This window comes from Schistocerca americana, chromosome 3, assembly GCF_021461395.2.
Source record: "Schistocerca americana isolate TAMUIC-IGC-003095 chromosome 3, iqSchAmer2.1, whole genome shotgun sequence".
NCBI classification, from domain to species: domain Eukaryota; kingdom Metazoa; phylum Arthropoda; class Insecta; order Orthoptera; family Acrididae; genus Schistocerca; species Schistocerca americana.
Genome location: NC_060121.1, coordinates 420,681,963 through 420,702,404, shown reverse-complemented (window position 1 = coordinate 420,702,404; position 20,442 = coordinate 420,681,963). Strand labels below are relative to the sequence as shown.

Here is a 20,442-nt window from a genome sequence, read left to right as displayed (position 1 = left end):
GCACCTGGATGTCTGCTGGCAGTCACTTGAGTTGCAACAGCCTAGTGTAAAGTAGCAAATATAAAAACTGAGTACAAGGGTGCTCATCTTGAATGTCAAATTATTATAAGTGATACAATGCAAGCAATGACAGTTTCCTGACAGATAATAAGATTTGCTGAAAGTATTATCCTACGCCTGAGGTTGAGTATGAGGTCAAAACAAATTTCCAGTTTTGAACAGCTACTTTCCGAAATCTCAATAGAGTTTAGGGTCCTTGTGATGCCTATTAAATTTTTGTCAAGTTGCCCTGGCCCACAATTACTACCACGTACTTTTGATTATTTTTCAATATATCCTATCATAAAATGTATGATGATTATTCATTGTTATTAGCAGTAAATAAATTTAAGAGACAAATTAATATCTGAATAATTATTGGAAAAATACAAATCATTTACTTTTCCTCAACAGATGAATTAAAATGAAACTCACGTTTGTGATACCCCTCCTGCTGTATCTCGTTGCCATGCATTCTCATATTCAGGTGACAGCAGCTGTTTCCTTACATCTTTCACAAGGTTTGTGTCAGTGGCACCAGGGCAGACAGCAAGTACGCGTACACCAGTTATCTTCTCATGGTAAGGGTCCTGAAAACACCAGCAAGTCTTCAGTCAACTGTATGGTGTTTAGAACAGTGTTCCAATTTGGAAAGAAAACATCAAAATTCCAGAATGTGAAATAGTGAGATCACAGTTCACATATATTTATGTGCCTCAGACTGATCAAACAGCTGCTGGTAATGTATTTGCTGTATTATAAAAAGGTTTCTCACTGTCACTCCCTTTAAACTGTTGTTTTCAACCTTTTGAAGCCAAAATACCTATTATAATTTTTATAACAATGAAAATAATCAATTTTTGACAATATAATATAAATAGATAGATAAAAAAATCTACTCACCAAGTGGCGACAGGAGAACACTCATATAAAAAAAAAGTTTTACTTATGCAAGCTTTGGGAGCCAGTGGCTTCTCCCTGCGGCAGAATGGTTGAAGGGGAAGAAAGATGGGTGAATTGAAAGGCACTGGAGAGGTTTGGGAAAAGAAGTAGAGTTTGGGAAAGTCACCCAAACCCCAGGTCAGGGGAGACTTCCTGGACAGTTGACTTCCGTATCTGGGGTCAAACAAAGAATATCATCATGCACCATGTGCTCAGCATAGGATTCATGATGTGTACTAGCGACAAATTTACGACAATGGATCAACCCATGTAATTCTGCAGCTAAGACTTTGTAAGATTGGTTTGGACGTTTCTGACAATGGAAAAATCTACACACGACACAATGAAATGCATTCTGTCACAGTAATAGGTTGAGACAAGCTTGCATATTTCATCAAATGATAAGTTGGCTGGTTCTTGCAAAGGCAAACATTGGCACAGCAATTGATAAATGTGCCACAAAAGCCAGAAAAGAAAGAGAGCCCTACACAGGTTGCATTGCTCATGGGAAAAACCTGGAAATGTGGGCATAACCACTTCTTGCAGGAGGCCCTATATCCAGTCGATTCATCATATGCTGGAAAGGGTGATGGTTGCACTGGCGAGAGGGTAACCAGTTGTGACTATACAGATGCCACTTGACAGAGCGGTGGTGATAGCCTGTTGTTTTTCCACAAAAGCTTGCTGCTGGGCAAAGATACACTGGAGTACTTCTTCCATTGAGATATTTGTAGAGTGCTTTAGCAGTGACACTATCATGCAGAAAAAACATAACCCTCGCTCGTCACCAAGTTTGCTAAATAATAATTTACAGAGCAACACAATGAAGTACAGGTTGTGCATAACACTGGACAACAGTAATACATGTTAGAGAATAGGCCGAGCTCATTTGTGATTGCTTACTTAATCTGTTTCTCTGGTGGCTCACCAGAGCACACTGGGGGAGTGGGCGATGTGAACCGTATGGATGTATGATCTCTGAAATCGCAGGCATAATGAGTGAAGGGGTAAATCAATCATGAATGTTGTGATGTGCTGAGCCATAACTATTGTTCAGATCTGCAGCTATTTCATCCATCACCACACAGTGATTTTCCATCACAGGGGCTTCAATTGCTACCGTAGATTCTGTTGCCACAATGTGACATGCTTGACCAGGCACTGAGCTTCTGTCACAGAAGTCACATGTTTTCTGAACTTTCTGCTTCACTCATACACTTGCTGCAGTGATAGACATACATCACCATACTGGACCTCGGTTTGCCAACGGATTCCAATAGGTTTTGTACCTTCACTGCTCACGAAATGTATGACAGAATGCTGTTCTTCCTTGGTGGATGTTGCAAGCAGGGCAGCCACTTTGAACTGGTACTACTATGGTCGTATTTTGCTTGTCTGTAGTATGCTGCAGTCTGTAGGAAATTCCTTACATCACTGGTAATAATATGGCCAACTTGCAGAACAACAGTGTGAAATGTCTATTTTTAATTGCACTTTGAAGGTTTTCATTTGACTCCCCCTCGTACATAGATAAATTTATCTTAATGTTCAACGGCACTATGTCCTAACTTCAGAAATTTGTAAAATTCTATTGTTATACATGTAGATGAATAACTTACATTATAAATGTTCATATTCTCTACTGCTGCATTTACATCTTCTTCTGTCTCACCTGTACAAGCCCACTACAAACAGCTAAATGACTGAAACTTCCTGGCAGATTAAGACTGTGAGCTGCACTGGGAGTCTAACCTGGGACATTTGCCTTCCAAGGTCACATATTAAAATACTTAGTAACAGAATCGCTACAGCATGCTATGCTCTTAGAATTTTGACTGCAATGTGTGATACTACATGTGTCAGATCTGTATATTTTTCTTATATCCACTCTGTTATTACTTATGGAATAATATTTTTGGGAGTCAACAGTAAAAATATTCGAATAGTTTTCAAATTACAGAAAAGAGCAGTTTGTATAGTAACCAAGAGTGGCAGTAGGGTTCACTGCCTTAAACATTTCCAAAAGCTGGAAATCCTAACTGTCCCCTGTGAATACGTTTTTCAAAGTATTATGTAAAAAAAAATTACTGCTCTGTTAAAAATTCTTTAATACACAGCTATGAAGCTAGAAACCAATACAATCTGCATCTAGAGAGGAAAAATAAAGTTAAAACTCAGCAGAGCTTGTTGTACAATGCCGTTAAATTATATAATAAATTACCCCAAAATATAAAAGATATTGACACAATTGGGCAGTTCAAAACAAAACTAAAAAAATTTTATTAAATAAAAGTTATTATGCAGTAACAGACTATCTGAATTAAAACATGGAGTGTAATTAAAGTAGTCTGCATTGTAATACATGAGGAAATAATTATAATATGAAATCCAGAATTGTATAGTACTATAAGAAAATTATGTAAGGGTATAAAACTAATGTAAGATACTTTAAAAATGTGTGTAAATATTAATTTTATGTGTATAAATTGTAGGCATATTGTATTGTATATGATTTTTCTGACGAAACACACACAATGTAAATTGTTACATGGGTTAATAAATATAGAAATCAATCAATTAATCAATCATGCTCACTGACTGAGTTAGCTAAGCATAAATCATGATCTGCCCTCAGAGCTTTACTTCCACCAGTACATCTTTTACTTTCCAAATTTCATAAAAATTATCCTGCGTACCTAGCAAGACTAGCATTCTTAAAAGAAAGGGTAATATGAAGATATGGCTTAGCCTGATATTAGAAAAGAAAATAATTAAGAACATGTGCATTGCAAAACATCAGGTGTCTTGTCAACCACTGTTAAAAGATTTAAAAATGCTATCTATTCCTTCGAACAATGGAAAATCCAGGACGGAATGTAACAATACGAGAGAAGGAAAGTTGCTACTCACCATATAGTGGAGATGCATAGCCACGATAGGCACAATAAAAAGATTCACACAATCATAGCTTTCGGCCATTAACGCCTTTGTCAGCAGTACACACACACACACACACACACACACACACACACAGTCTCAGAGAGCTGTATAGTTTCAGCTTTCCGAGACTGCAGGTGTGTGTGCAAGTTGCGCTTGCGTGAGTGTATGTATGTATGTATGTATGTATGTATGTACACTCCTGGAAACTGAAATAAGAACACCGTGAATTCATTGTCCCAGGAAGGGGAAACTTTATTGACACATTCCTGGGGTCAGATACATCACATGATCACACTGACAGAACCACAGGCACATAGACACAGGCAACAGAGCATGCACAATGTCGGCACTAGTACAGTGTATATCCACCTTTCGCAGCAATGCAGGCTGCTATTCTCCCATGGAGACGATCGTAGAGATGCTGGATGTAGTCCTGTGGAACGGCTTGCCATGCCAATTCCACCTGGCACCTCAGTTGGACCAGCGTTCGTGCTGGACGTGCAGACCGCGTGAGACGACGCTTCATCCAGTCCCAAACATGCTCAATGGGGGACAGATCCGGAGATCTTGCTGGCCAGGGTAGTTGACTTACACCTTCTAGAGCACGTTGGGTGGCACGGGATACATGCGGACGTGCATTGTCCTGTTGGAACAGCAAGTTCCCTTGCCGGTCTAGGAATGGTAGAACGATGGGTTCGATGACGGTTTGGATGTACCGTGCACTATTCAGTGTCCCCTCGACGATCACCAGTGGTGTACGGCCAGTGTAGGAGATCGCTCCCCACACCATGATGCCGGGTGTTGGCCCTGTGTGCCTCGGTCGTATGCAGTCCTGATTGTGGCGCTCACCTGCACGGCGCCAAACACGCATACGACCATCATTGGCACCAAGGCAGAAGCGACTCTCATCGCTGAAGACGACATGTCTCCATTCGTCTCTCCATTCACGCCTGTCGCGACACCACTGGAGGCGGGCTGCACGATGTTGGGGCGTGAGCGGAAGACGGCCTAACAGTGTGCGGGAGCTTAGCCCAGCTTCATGGAGACGGTTGCGAATGGTCCTCGCCGATACCCCAGGAGCAACAGTGTCCCTAATTTGCTGGGAAGTGGCGGTGCAGTCCCCTACGGCACTGCGTAGGATCCTACGGTCTTGGCGTGCATCCGTGTGTCGCTGCGGTCCGGTCCCAGGTCGACGGGCACGTGCACCTTCCGCCGACCACTGGCGACAACATCGATGTACTGTGGAGACCTCACGCTCCACGTGTTGAGCAATTCGGCGGTACGTCCACCCCGCCTCCCGCATGCCCACTATACGCCCCCGCTCAAAGTCCGTCAACTGCACATACGGTTCACGTCCACGCTGTCGCGGCATGCTACCAGTGTTGAAGACTGCGATGGAGCTCCGTATGCCACGGCAAACTGGCTGACACTGACGGCGGCGGTGCACAAATGCTGCGCAGCTAGCGCCATTCGACGGCCAACACCGCGGTTCCTGGTGTGTCCGCTGTGCCGTGCGTGTGATCATTGCTTGTACAGCCCTCTCGCAGTGTCCGGAGCAAGTATGGTGGGTCTGACACACCAGTGTCAATGTGTTCTTTTTTCCATTTCCAGGAGTGTATGTGTGTGTGTGTGTGTCTACTGTTGACAAAGGCCTTAATAGCCGAAAGCTATGATTGTGTGAATCTTTTTATTGTGCCTATCGCGGCTCAGCATCTCCACTATATGGTGAGTAGCAACTTTCCTTCTCTCATATTGTTCCATACTATCTATTCCTTCCCTTTACGTATATGAAGTGTTTTTATTACTATATAAAAATCAGCATACAGTAAACTCTCTCCACTTCAACCACAACTACAGCACTCACCACAAAGAGAATTTTAAACTCCCAACAAACCACTTTACCTCTATTCCCAAACACCACCATATATTAATTTTAAAATTTACAATAAAATAAAAGGCAGTAACATATTTAACCTGCAGCTTGGTTCACAGAAGAGATTGCTTTTTACCCTTGTGGCGGAAAAGTGTTGCTATTCTATTGAAGAATTCATTGAGGACAGTTTCAATGTTTTTACAAGGTAATTATACATTTTAATTTTGTAAACTGGAAACTGCAGAATGCATTTATGTAGCAGTATCTCTGAAATGTATATAAAATCGTGTGTTGGGACCCACACTCTTCCTGTTGTATATTAATGACCTGGCAGGTAATAATAGTAACAGCACACTTTTTGCAGATGATGCAGTTATCTATAATGAAGTACTGTCTGAAAGAAGCTGCATAAATATTCAGTCAGATCTTTATAGGTTTCAAAGCAGTGCAGGGATTGGCAACTTGCTTTAAATGTTCAGAAATGTAAAATTGTGGACTTCACAAAACGGAAAACATAGTATACTCTGAATATAGTACCAATGAGCCACTTTTGCAATCAGCCAATTCATACAAATACCTGGATGTAACACAATGTAGGGATATGAAATGGAATGATCACACAGACTCAGTCGTAGGTAAAGCAGGTGGTAGACTTCAGTTTCTTGTTGGAATGCTGGGGAAGTGCAATCAGTCCACAAAGGAGACTGCTTACAAATCACTCGTGCAGCTGGTTCTAGAATATTGCTCAAATGTGTGAGGCCTGTACCAAATAGGACTAAATGGGGATACTGAAAGTACACAGAGAAGGGCAGACCAAACAGTCACAAGTCTGTTTAATCTGTGGGAGAGAGTCACAGAGATAACTGGCAGACTTTTGAAGACTGACGTAAACTATCCTGAGAAGGTCTACTAACAAAGTTTCAAGAACCATCTTTAAATGGTGACTATGAATATACTGCAACCCCCTACGTATCACTCATATAGGGATTGTGAGAATAAGGTTAGAATCATTACTGCACACAGCGACATTCAAACAACCATTCTTCCTGTGCTTCATATGTGAATGGAAAAGAAAGAAACCTTAATGACTGGTACTCTGGGGCGTACCCTCTGCCATGCACCTCATGGTGGTTTGCAGAGTACACATGTAGATGTAAACTATCTTAGTTGTCTTAAAAAGAATTTATTATTTTAAATTTTGACATGTATTCTGTGCCTCAAATCAAATGATTTGAAAATTGTATGTTGTGAGACAAGTAAATCACATTTCACATTTCCACAACCTATGGAACTGGAAGATAGGAAATGAGATACTGGTGAAAGTAAAGCTTTGAGGGGGAGGGTCATGAGTCATTCTTGAATACCTCAGTCAATGCGTAATTGATCACAAAAGGCAAAGGTCACAGGTTTCAGTCACATAGTGTCAATGTGTCAGAAGTTTCAAATCAGCACACACTCTGCTGCAGCACAGTAATTCATGCTGGGAACTAAATGACTGCCAATGACAATGTCTTTCAAAAGAAAGCCATGAACATACACATTTACCTTTTTTTAAAAAATTAAGAAAAGTTGAAATTCAAAGATGCAAACATCTTTACTGATAACACTTAGCATATTACAAAATACAATGGGAAAAAAAAATTAATAAAACTAACAAGCCACCTCAAGGATCATATGATTCCCATATGTCCAACAGTTTACAATAATGGTGTCAAGAAGATGAAAGTTATGTATTGAACCATAACAAGATATATCCTCACAGTGGAACCACATAACTGCAGACATCAGACAAATTTTTTCCTTGTTAAATTTTAAGTGTTTCTACAATGAAAGAGTTATACAGGGACAAGTGTGTGAACAATAAGACTGTATCAGTACAAATGGACACTTATTGCTGAACATTTGTAACTGAGCTTCAGGACACAAAAAATTATGCTATGCAGATAACTGTAGGAAATGGCAGGAAAGGAATTAATATCAGAGGTGAGGGGAACTGAAATAAAAAGCATATAGCAGAAGGTAGCAAAACAAGATGAAAACACTAATGACAAATAGGAAGCTGTTCCAGTGTTAATATTTTATATGTAGAATATAATCACTGCCCAAGAGTGCAATTAGTTAATTTTACTGCAGAAGAAACATAAATTATTGACCTATCTCAAAAGAGTGATTCATGGTATCTGCAAGGCCATAAACAGATAATGCAAAGGTAAGGAAATAAAACATTAAAAATTGTTATAAAACCATAATATGAAACACCAATAGTTCAAAAAAAAAGCTTTTTTATTTTATTTATGCATCAAGATGTGTTTCATCTTTTTGACAAGATGTCTTCAGGGGCATCATGGATGTTAAGGAAGTTACAGATTTAAAATAGTAAGGTACTTAAAGATCAGCATCTTATTCATTATTTGTAAACCAAGCAACTTATCGTCGTGTGGAAAACCAGTTGAAAGCTTCTAGCTTCCAGTTTTCTATGTCAGAAGTGTGATTTATTTTTGTAAGTGTTGTCTACTTTCCCAGTTTTTGCTGGTGTGTGTGTGTGTGTGTGTGTGTGTGTGTGTGTGTGTGCGTATTTGTCTACTGTATGACAAGTTAATGTAAACAGTGAGATGCTAGTCATATTCACTTGGGTACTCAGTAGTAGCTTCTGTGCTGCCTTTGTTTTGTATAAGTGATAATTTTCTTGAACAGTCTGCTTGACTGAATATTTGGTTGCCATGTTCTTTCCCATTTTGAATCTTACCTTTTTGTGTATTATTTTTATGTCTGCATGCAAGTGGTCAATTTTTGTTGGTGGTTAAGCAGTTAAAGGATATCATCACATATCTGGCCCAGTATAGTATACTATAGCTATCTGTGGTGATACTTTAAAAAAACTTTACAACATACTATACTGGATCAGATACATACACTAAAAAAGCGACAAAAGCACATGTATACACACACACACCCTCGCGCGCACCCGCGCGCCCACGCGCCCACACACACACCCTCGCGCGCACCCGCGCGCCCACACACACACGCACGCGCGCGCGCGCCCACACACACACGCACGCGCGCGCGCGCCCACACACACACGCACGCGCGCGCGCGCCCACACACACACGCACGCGCGCGCGCGCCCACACACACACGCACGCGCGCGCGCGCCCACACACACACGCACGCGCGCGCGCGCCCACACACACACGCACGCGCGCGCGCGCCCACACACACACGCACGCGCGCGCGCGCCCACACACACACGCACGCGCGCGCGCGCCCACACACACACGCACGCGCGCGCGCGCCCACACACACACGCACGCGCGCGCGCGCCCACACACACACGCACGCGCGCGCGCGCCCACACACACACGCACGCGCGCGCGCGCCCACACACACACGCACGCGCGCGCGCGCCCACACACACGCACGCGCGCGCGCGCCCACGCACACGCACGCGCGCACACGCACACGCACGCGCGCGCGCGCACGCGCACACGCACACGCGCGCACACACACACACACACACACACACACACTGAGTCAAACAAGATAAGCAAAAACCAGGAAAATAAGACTACTACACTTAACAAAAGCAAATGACACTCTAGACACAGAAAACTGGAAACTTTCAACTGGTTCTCCATATGAGGGAAAGCTGTTTGGTTTACAAATAATGAAGAGATACTGATTTGTTACTACCTTTCTATTTTATTATATAAATATATAAAACTATGAACTATTTTAAATCTGTAACTTATATGTGTCAATGAAACAGTATATATTATTTGCCGATGCCCACTGAAAATGCCGTGTTTAAAAGACAAAATGCTTTAGTGTGCATAAGAAAAATACAAACTTAATGTTCAGCCCTTAAAACGCATTTTTCTTGTAAATTATTGCAATTTATATACAGCTGCTGCAAAAATGGTCACCACAAGAAACACAAAAATTTATTTTTGTGATATAAATAGTACACGAAGTTACTTTGCAGAACTTAAAATTTGGCAAAAGTTAATTAAAAATGAACAGTTATTGAGATTTGAGGAAGTCTTCTCGTGCCATCAGTTGAGTCATTGTTGTGTCGTCACTACATTTCAGTACGTTTCCTACTCATCATCTTAATGCAAAGAGTCAAGTTTATGTCCAGTTTGTTCCTTTATAGCTGTTAAACCACAGACTCCTCATGTGATGCTTCAACAGGTGGGCCAAGCACATTGTGTACAGAAGAGGTGTGGCCAGTGGTGCAAAGACCCCCAGCAAAGGTGTAGGGGAGTCCGGATGTAGAATCCTTGAGTTGCTAGTCTATCCCATCCACTCCACCTGCCATGCCATCTCTTCCAGAGGCACATTATTGGCGCACTTGCTCGACCCTCAACAGAAGAGTCTGTGATCCATTGGCTATAAAGGAATAAACCAGACATGAATTCAATACTTCATCTTAAGATGCCGAGTAGGAAACCTTTCGTAACATTGTAACAACATGATGCCTTAACTCGTGTGATAATCTCAGATGAAAGAAATTCATCAACAATCCATGCTTTGAAGTACAGTTACTAAGATATTATTTTACAAAAAAAAAAAGTAAGAGCTAATAATAACTGCAAGAAAATGACATGCCTGCTACAGATTTCTTCAGTGTAGTTCCTCTTATAAAAGACAGTATGAAAGCAACTAGTGTTAACTGGTGATATTATTTTTTATTGTTCCCATGGGGGATCTTTTAGTGAGGATGAGGCAAAAAAGAGAGTAACAGAGAGAAAGATATCTACCAGACTCACATCACAATTTCAGTACTGGGATCTCCAATTTGCTAAAATAATGACTTATCAAAATGTTCTCATTTCAGTAAGTTTAAATTACCAGAATCCCCAACATATTGTGACACTTGTGAAAGTGAAGAAGTTCCTAGAGTAAAGGAAGAAAAAATACTTACCCCAAATGAACGTGTGAAACCAACTATTGCATGTTTAGTGGCAGTGTAAATGGGAATGCTTACATATGGCTTTACAACAACATTTGAGCCAGTATTAACAACAGTTCCTCCATTGCCACCACGGTCTTTTCCCATAAAACGCAGAGCCAGTAAGGTACCACGAATGACTCCATTCTGCAAGAAGAATAAACCACTCATTTCATAGACAACGATAAAAAAATTTAATACTAAAAATTGTTATCAAGTGGGGGTGGGGATGCAGATAGTGGTAGCAGTAGCCATAGTAGAAATCGCACAAAATAACTTGGCCCAAGCACTGAAACACATTCCTGTTCTCAGTTCTGGGGGAGTGTACCCTTTTGTTCTGAAGGGGAGCCACCTCTGCTTATGATCCCATACTGAGTTGTATGCTTTGTCTCTTGAAAACAAACACACTTTACCCACTTTAATGTGGCTGTTGGCCAACATGCTACACTGCGGGAATGGCAGTGTCGGTTGCTCTGCAATCTCTCACACATCATGTTATGAAAATTATTTGACAAAAAAGTTGATTTTGGCCTTATTCTTATTCATCATCTTCATGGTGATTTGTCCATCATTTCGTTAATGATGATAGTTACTGTGATATTTCGAAATTAAGTAACCCATCACACTAAATTAGAATAGATTGCCATGAAAAATAGGAGCCTCTATGAGTTTACATTGCTGCACATTAAATGTAGCTGGAATACTGAATTTTTCTTTAAACTTGGTAAAAGATCTATATCTTTCTTCAGTTTCAAGCAAAAGGACTGAGCATAATACACTAACTTCCACTCCCGTGCGCAAATGTTACTGGGAGAGAAATATTCATATGATCCCTTTATCTCATACATGGTTCAAGATACTGAAATAAGTTTTTGGTAAATGACAGCACACAAAGAGGAGAGTATTCTGCCATACCGTTAGAATGTTTCTTATCTATGACAATATATAAGGAGCTAGGGTTTTCTCAATGAGATAATGTGATTTTTTAAAGATCATTGATAGCTGGTGAAATGAAAATTAGCACAAGTTAGCAATGACATGCTTGTGATTAGCCTTCAGCTGCTCAATTGTCCCTCCCCAACAGTGTGATGGCCACTCGCAGTGGAGTCCTTCTATTACTGTTGTCCTCTCCCCTACCAGGCTGTCTGTGCAGGTACAGGCCAAGTTATTTTATGCACACTCTAGTGACCCTTTACAAAGAAGCAAACCCAAGTGGACATAAAACAAGAATTCTCTCTGGTATAAATACTAGGTACACATGTGCAAATGGCATTTGATGGTGTTCAACTAGTTTTCAGTTTTTCAGCAAACTATCAAAGGAAGCTCATTCTCTCTCCACTTCAGCATAAGCAGAACAGAAAGCTTGCCTCTGATATCTTGTTTACTGTTTTTGGTATTGACATGAGTTCCGTGAATGATAACGTGGTACAAAGATAATGTTATGTTGCTAATAGAAGAATGTAGATGTTATTTGTGCTTCTATGAGCCAATAGATCCATCGCACAAATGCCAAAGGAAAATAAATATGATTGGTGGAAAATTTACAAACCATTCAAATGTCCTATTGGGGACATGAAGAAAATAAATTCAATCTTTGCTTGCACTAGGTGGGACTAGAGTGAGTGAGTGCGAGGTTCATAGATCACTTCAAAGTAAACAAATTTGAATATGTATCTGTTCATCTACATCTACATCTACATTTATACTCCGCAAGCCACCCAACGGTGTGTGACGGAGGGCACTTTACGTGCCACTGTCATTACCTCCCTTTCCTGTTCCAGTCGCGTATGGTTCGCGGGAAGAACGACTGTCTGAAAGCCTCCGTGCGCGCTCTAATCTCTCTAATTTTACATTCGTGATCTCCTCGGGAGGTATAAGTAGGGGGAAGCAATATATTCGATACCTCATCCAGAAACGCACCCTCTCGAAGCCTGGCGAGCAAGCTACACCGCGATGCAGAGCGCCTCTGTTGCAGATTCTGCCACTTGAGTTTATTAAACATCTCCGTAACGCTATCATGGTTACCAAATAACCCTGTGACGAAACGCGCCGCTCTTCTTTGGATCTTCTCTATTTCCTCCGTCAAACCGATCTGGTACGGATCCCACACTGATGAGCAATACTCAAGTATAGGTCGAACGAGTGTTTTGTAAGCCACCTCCTTTGTTGATGGACTACACTTTCTAAGCACTCTCCCAATGAATCTCAACCTGGTACCCGCCTTACCAACAATTAATTTTATATGGTCATTCCACTTCAAATCGTTCCGCACGCATACTCCCAGATATTTTACAGAAGTAACTGCTACCAGTGTTTGTTCCGCTATCATAAAATCATACAATAAAGGATCCTTCTTTCTATGTATTCGCAATACATTACATTTGTCTATGTTAAGGGTCAGTTGCCACTCCCTGCACCAAGTGCCTATCCGCTGCAGATCTTCCTGCATTTCGCTACAATTTTCTAATGCTGCAACTTCTCTGTATACTACAGCATCATCCGCGAAAAGCCGCATGGAACTTCCGACACTATCTACTAGGTCATTTATATATATTGTGAAAAGGGTCCCATAACACTCCCCTGTGGCACGCCAGAGGTTACTTTAATGTCTGTAGACGTCTCTCCATTGATAACAACATGCTGTGTTCTGTTTGCTAAAAACTCTTCAATCCAGCCACACAGCTGGTCTGATATTCCGTAAGCTCTTACTTTGTTTATCAGGCGACAGTGCGGAACTGTATCGAATGCCTTCCGGAAGTCAAGAAAAACAGCATCTACCTGGGAACCTGTATCTAATATGTTCTGGGTCTCATGAACAAATAAAGCGAGTTGGGTCTCACACGATCGCTGTTTCCGGAATCCATGTTGATTCCTACATAGTAGATTCTGGGTTTCCAAAAACGACATGATACTCGAACAAGAATGGGTGTCTCTAAGAGGAAAAAGATATTCGAGACGCTCAGCCTAACCCCACTCACGGAGAGCAGGTAATTCTCTTGTAAGTAACAACACATTGCAGACATGGAGCTCATAGTGCCTACGTCTTGCCACCTGTCAAGAGCATAATCAACTATGAAAGACGCCTAGTGTCGCCGAGAAGCTTCAGCGAAAATCCCTTCGCCAACAAAAGCCGTTCCCCGAGACGCGATCCAACCTCCACCAAACGTTTGATGCAAAGATTTTGAAACGCACAGTATATTTTTGCAGGTACATTAAGTGACGTATATAGATATTGCATGCAAAACGTATAATAAAGAAGTAAAAAATTAAAACACGAATTACAGACAATGGCTGCGAGTGGGCGTTGATGTAAATCAATGGGGGAAGTTGAAACTTTGTGCCAGACTAGGTTTCGAATCCATGTCTCCTCCTTACTACGCAGATATGCAGACCACTGCGCCGTCTGGACACCATGGTCATCACATCTGTACGGGCTATCCTGTCCCGTCAGATCCAAATTCTCAACTTATCCGCACACTACTAATGTAGTGCCCCTTGTCCATCATCGTCATTAGTCGCTGCATTTCGCCGATTCCCGTAAGACTTCGAGCCTGGGGTACATCTCCACTGAAGAGATCTTTGGCCGTCCTCGCCTAATATATATGTGATGACTGGGCATGTCAGAAAGAGAGTGAAGGCGTCATACCTGCTGCTGAAGTTTTGCTGCATCAACAGCGAAAATGTAGTAAACGATAAACTTTTTTTCATTTCATCACTTTGGGGGGTGTCAGCGAAAATAAGTTTCGTAAAAGTTTGAAATTTTCTTTAAACTTCTTTGGACGTCGCTAAGTGCTCTCATTCTCAATTATGGATGAATATAATGTGGGTAATTTCCGCGCCATGAATTTTGGCTGCCACCAGATATACCCACAGTTTCGTGCAAGTATTGCTGAGTTAGACCTTTAACGTAATATTATATGTAATATATCTATATCTATATGTTATGCTGATTAAAATCAAAACTATGAAAGACTTGGTAATTATTGTTGCTTAAATTCATGCTATCTGTAATTACACAGTTTATGTATCACTGTTATATTAGAGATTTTTCATGATAAACAAAAATGGGTTACCCAGGATCATGCTGCATGACCTCTATAATAGAGTTTATTAAGTAGCTTATGTGGCAGGTCACATCCATACTTCAAGTTTCATTTATCATATTTTATTGTTGTTATCTTCCTTATACATACTGCAATAAAGCATTGAAGCGCTTTGCGTATGTCACTGCAGATATCAGAAACTGCAACTGTTGGCATTCAAAGCAATCAATAACCTAAATGTTTCCAGTCGCTAATAACCATAGTGTAAATGCTAGTCATTCTTTAGGTTATGTTGTTAATCACTAGTTAGTGTTCTCCATTTAAATTTTCTCCTCAGCTGCAAATAGAAGCCAGAAAAAAGTGTCAACCAACATATGTGCAATGTTTTGGCTAATGCTAAGCAAAGCTGCAACTGCAATTCAGTGTTAACTGCACTATCACCATGCATTTCACATTTACATACCAATTGATACACCTAATTTATTCCACAAATTCAGTGCAGTAAGGTTATCATTGTAAATAAGTGTTGTAAAATGATTTTTCTATTTGATGATGCATGGCTACATTAGTGTAGGAATTAACATATGCACTTCAGTACACTGAACATTTGTGTGTTTTGTGACACGCTATCTATTACCTTTTAAATAAAAATATATTCAGCTTATTCCATATCAATGAGGACCACTTCACTTGGATCTGTGGAAGGTATATTAGCGTGTTTAGTCTTCTTTGTAAATATTTATTGTGTATTTTTGTTTTTCTGATATGGTCTACAAGCTGGAGGAACTTCTCACTGTGTATCTACTGGAATGAAAACTACATCTAATGCATCTAATCTAATCTTTCCAATCCCAAGTGGTACATTTCTGGCATTGTTTGCAAATGTGCATTCACTTGTGTTTGCTTTGGTGTAAAGGGGGGATTAATATGAAACAAAAAATAACACTTCTTAAATTTATAGAAGAAAATCTCTCAATTCCAGAGAAACACATAGGGGAGAGAGAGAGAGAGAGAGAGAGAGAGAGAGAGAGAGAGAAACGCCATGAGAAAAAGGCTGGGGATGTAAGACAATCAGGAACAATCCTATGGGGCATTTGAGCTCTGGGAAATACATTACTAGTGAGAGGGTACTGTATCTCACAGGAACAGCAAACATGCATATGCAGAAATTGTAGAAATGGAGAAAGATATGGAAACTAGACAGATAAGATCAACTTCCCACCTTGAAGACAATTGTATCTAACTAATATAATTCACAGCCATCATTTGCTACAATCCTGTTCCAGCATTTGGTGGACACACAACACAATGGAAAGCAATAACTGTTAGGAATGAGGATGCCATTTATTTAAAAAATAAGCTATTTCTTAAAACATTTCCTTTTAAAATGCTTCAAGTTATTTTTTAATTCCTTCAAAAAAAAAAAAAGGAATTGTCAAGAATTGTAAAATACGGGTATGTCTCAACAATGACCTCTTCATGCGAGCCATTTCCTCATGTTTCGCCCGCATCTCGTGGTCGTGCGGTAGCGTTCTCGCTTCCCACACCCGGGTTCCCGGGTTCGATTCCCGGCGGGGTCAGGGATTTTCTCTGCCTCGTGATGGCTGGGTGTTGTGTGCTGTCCTTAGGTTAGTTAGGTTTAAGTAGTTCTAAGTTCTAGGGGACTTATGACCACAGCAGTTGAGTCCCATAGTGCATAGAGCCATTTGAGCCTCATGTTTGGCAACAAGGAGATATGGTAGACAGACATGTCAACTGAATACCTAAGATGTAGCAGTTATTCACTACGCATTTCGCAGTTTTGGAGTGAAGCCTTTGCATGAATGTGATGGTGCATTATCGTGGGGGCAACAGACTACTAAATGGGACATGACTCTCCAAATTTATTGCCAAAGTAGCGGAATATCTCATTGTAGTATTGTTCAGTGACAATTTTTCCTTTTTCTAATAAGTCTTTGAGAGCGACACCCTTAGCATTCCTAAAACATCACTGCCATGATTTTCCTACCCATGGGATTGTCTTTACCTTTTTTTGCTGCAGATTCACTGGAAGTAACCCACTGTTTTAATTGTTACTCGATTTATAGGGAATGACAATGAATCCAGAATTCATTGCCAGTGACAACCTGATGCAAAAAGTCCTTCAAATTTTGTTTATACTGATCAAAACATGAGTTGAAGTTGAAAGCCATGCCCTCCTGTTGACCACTGGACCATCAAATTTTTCATTTCCTACATTAGCAGTTGCCATTTCTAACAATACATCTATGGACTCTACTACGAGGGTTGCCCAGAAAGTAATGCAACACATTTTTTCTGTTCAATAATTCCTTGTTGAACGTAATGATAATTACACACAAGAGAGAATGTTGTTTTATCTATACACCCTATTTTTCCACGTATCTCCACTCTGTTCTACGGCCTTCCTCCAGCACGAAACGAGGGTGTGCATGCCCTGTTGGTACCAATCCTTGCCCAAACAAGTGGAAGCCCAAGAGGGCTGGGTCAGGGCTGTAGGGTGGATGGGGTAACACTGCCCAGCCCTGTTTTCCGAAGTGTTCAGCAGTTCTCAGATTTGTGGGGCCGAGCGTTATCACGTTGTACCAAAACATATCCTGGGTTGCTGTGGCGCTGAAATTTCCGGAAGTGGGTCTTGAGTATTGTTAACGTGTTGACACACTCGTCTGAATTAATGGAACTGCCTCTTGGCATCACTTCAATGAGAATCACACTTTCACAGTCCCTGAACATGATGATCATGACCTTACTGGCAGAAGCAGTTTTTTTTAATTTTTTTCTTCTGTGGGAAGTGGGAATGGCACCTTTCCAAGACTGTCGTTTTGTTTTGGGCTCAAAATCGTGAACCCACGTTGCATCACTTATCACAGTCCAGGACAAGAAGGCCTTCACCTCAGCTTCAAAATGTTGCAACAAATCAAGGCAAATGTTTTTTCTGTTTTGTAGTAACCAAAACCAACTGCGGGAATGCCTTGGGCTGCAGATCGGAGCCGCCAGGTGGGGAAGCCGCTGGCGGTGGAGCACGCACCACTGGGTAAAGACAAGGACGAGTCGGACGACAGACCAACGACAACTGACAACAACCGACCATGACCGATTAGGACCGACACAATAAGGAAGAGATAAACAATGGAGGCTTGTGGAAACCACAACACCAAACTACAACAGTAAATCCACTTGGAACCAGAGCCAGGCAAATGTCAACAACGAGCAACGACCAGAACGCAGTACCACCGAGATAGAAACGAAATCCAGAGCAAGTACCAGACTGACTGTACTTGGGCAGAGTGGGTCCCTAAATATGAAACCAGAGGGAGCAACTATTGGCCGCTGTCCGCACATAGCGTAGCGGTGGCGCCCTCGCTGCGCGAGAGCCGCTGCGCGGAATAGCCTCCACGGAGGTTGAGCCCTCTATGGGCTGACCATGTCCATTTGTTCTAGCGCGTGTTCGATTTCCGTGGCGGAACGTACTAGATGTTTGATTTGTAATCCACCGTTAGACACCGCGTGACCCATCTTGCATGCATTTTTGAATATCCAAGAGTGCAGATAATTGCAGTCACACTTCCTTTGCTGACTGACAGATGCAGCACCTACTGCCGAGTCATAATGTGTGTGTCCTCGCAAATGACAACATCAGCTCGCTGCAACATGTCAGGTGTGACAGCAATGGATGGTCTCCCCGACCGCTGCAAATCATGGAGCTCCACCGAACCACCTTCTGACCTCATCCTCCATGCCCAGTGACTAACTGTACTTCTGTTGGCAGCCAATTCTCCACAGACTTAGTGCAAGCATTTCTGAATATTTCCCACAGTTTCTTTCTCTGCAGTGAGAAATTCCATGATGGCACATTGCTTGTAATGTACACCACCAATAGACGCCATTTTCAAACTGCCCTGCAGGTCTTCAATAAATTTATCAATAACCACTTCTGTTATGTCTTCGGCAGTGCCCACGAAAAACAAAAAAGATGTTCAACCATTTTTATATTTGTTTAACCAGTATCTATCTGTTATTACTCATGGTGAAATGTCACTATAAACAGCAGTAATATCATTTTTATCTAATCTCACATTTTTCCATCCAGATCTAGATTTAGACACAGAAAAAGGTTAATGGCTACCACGCCTGTAAATTTTTGTTTTTGTTTTAATGTTGTCTAACATACATGGTGGCTGTGGTGTAACATGATGATTCTGTAAAGTAACATGTTCCACTTTTAACCAATCAAGCCGGCAAAGATGTTCATGGAAACCTGAAGCATTGTTTACATATTTAAATGTGGTACATCCCACTGTGTGTGCTTCAGTTTGCTGTATGTGCAGATTGGGTGGAAGAGACATCAGCTCAGAACATTGACAAGGCATGGAGGCCTGCTTATGCTTCAGCACTGTGGCATGACAAATCCTTGGAAATCACAGAGCAGAGGCATAGGTGACAATGTCAACAACAGAACAATTGAAGAAGATATAAAAGCTGTCATTCTCTACAGTCAAACCTGTACAGGAATACTTGTTGCAGTCTATGTTGAGCTACCAGTTATGAGAGGTCTGCTTCACCCTCAACTGTAACTGTAGTAGTGCAATGGAAACGTAATGCTTATAATACGGAAGAGTTACTGCAAAAGTGACAATGTCAGTTTAGTAGTTCTCTTTCAGCACCTGCTCACTGCAAAAGGTGAAGAAGTCTCACATCATGGTCTAGTAGCACTACATAGCAGGTCCACTATTGCGAATAACTTCAAGAGCAGTGGCTACAAGATATTCTTAAGGTAAAAGTTGGCTCTCATATCAACCAGGTGACAGATTGTGCATGGAGTGTAGCACTTTGTACCAAAGCCACATCCGTCACACTCCATGGCACCTGACAGTAACATCAACCAATGACACCTGTCTTACTGAACAACCCCGGACACAATGCAATGGGTTACTCTTTTTACTGGGTCCGAAAGTAGTGATTACTAACAGTTTTCATTTAAACTGTATGGCAGAATGAGCTATTATGTCACTCTTCTCTTCAGAATTGTCTTCTGGAGAATGTATCATCTTATATTACATAGTGGCGATTTCAGATTGATTCCTATGAGTTGTCTGCAAGTCAACAAATACAGTATCATAATGATTTGTTTTCTATTTTTTTAAATAGCTCCACAACAGTACTATTTAAGACAGCACTAGAAAATCTTAACAAAATGCAGAAAAAATTGTAGAAGATCAACATTGGATGCAGAGGACAGCAATTGGTCGTTAACATAAGTGTAAAATAATGGACATAAATAGGTAAAAAGACCCATTATTGCCCTATTCCATTGTTACTGTGTAATCACTGGAAACATTCACACCAATCAAATATCTGGGAGCTTGTGTGCAGAGTGATTTAAATGGAATGGCTACATGAAGCTTATCGTACGGAAGGCTGATGTCCACAGGAGAAATCATCCAAAAAGGGAGTAACTTACAAAAACCTTTTTGATCGATATATGAGAGTTGCTACTCAGTCTGGGTCCCTCGCCAAGTAAGACTGACAGAGGAAATAGTGAAGATTCAAAGAAGGGCCTGGCATTTCATCACAGATTTGTGCAAGTGCAAAAACATCAGAGAGGTGCTAACCCCAATCCAGTGGCAGATGCTATA

The 20,442-nt window shown here is 41.2% G+C and overlaps 1 protein-coding gene across 2 annotated transcripts in view; it reads right to left on the bottom strand.

Moving 5' to 3' along the window:
- The window catches only part of LOC124605671 (15-hydroxyprostaglandin dehydrogenase [NAD(+)]-like), an 88,133-nt gene that overhangs the window by 43,071 nt on the left and 24,620 nt on the right, over positions 1-20,442 (bottom strand). For both annotated transcript variants that reach the window (XM_047137519.1, XM_047137520.1), the window contains exons 4-5: positions 10,719-10,892; positions 475-629 (exon numbers count right to left, since the gene is read on the bottom strand). In XM_047137519.1, coding sequence (XP_046993475.1) covers positions 475-629; positions 10,719-10,892 — 329 coding nt within the window. The remainder of the gene's footprint in view (positions 1-474; positions 630-10,718; positions 10,893-20,442) is intronic.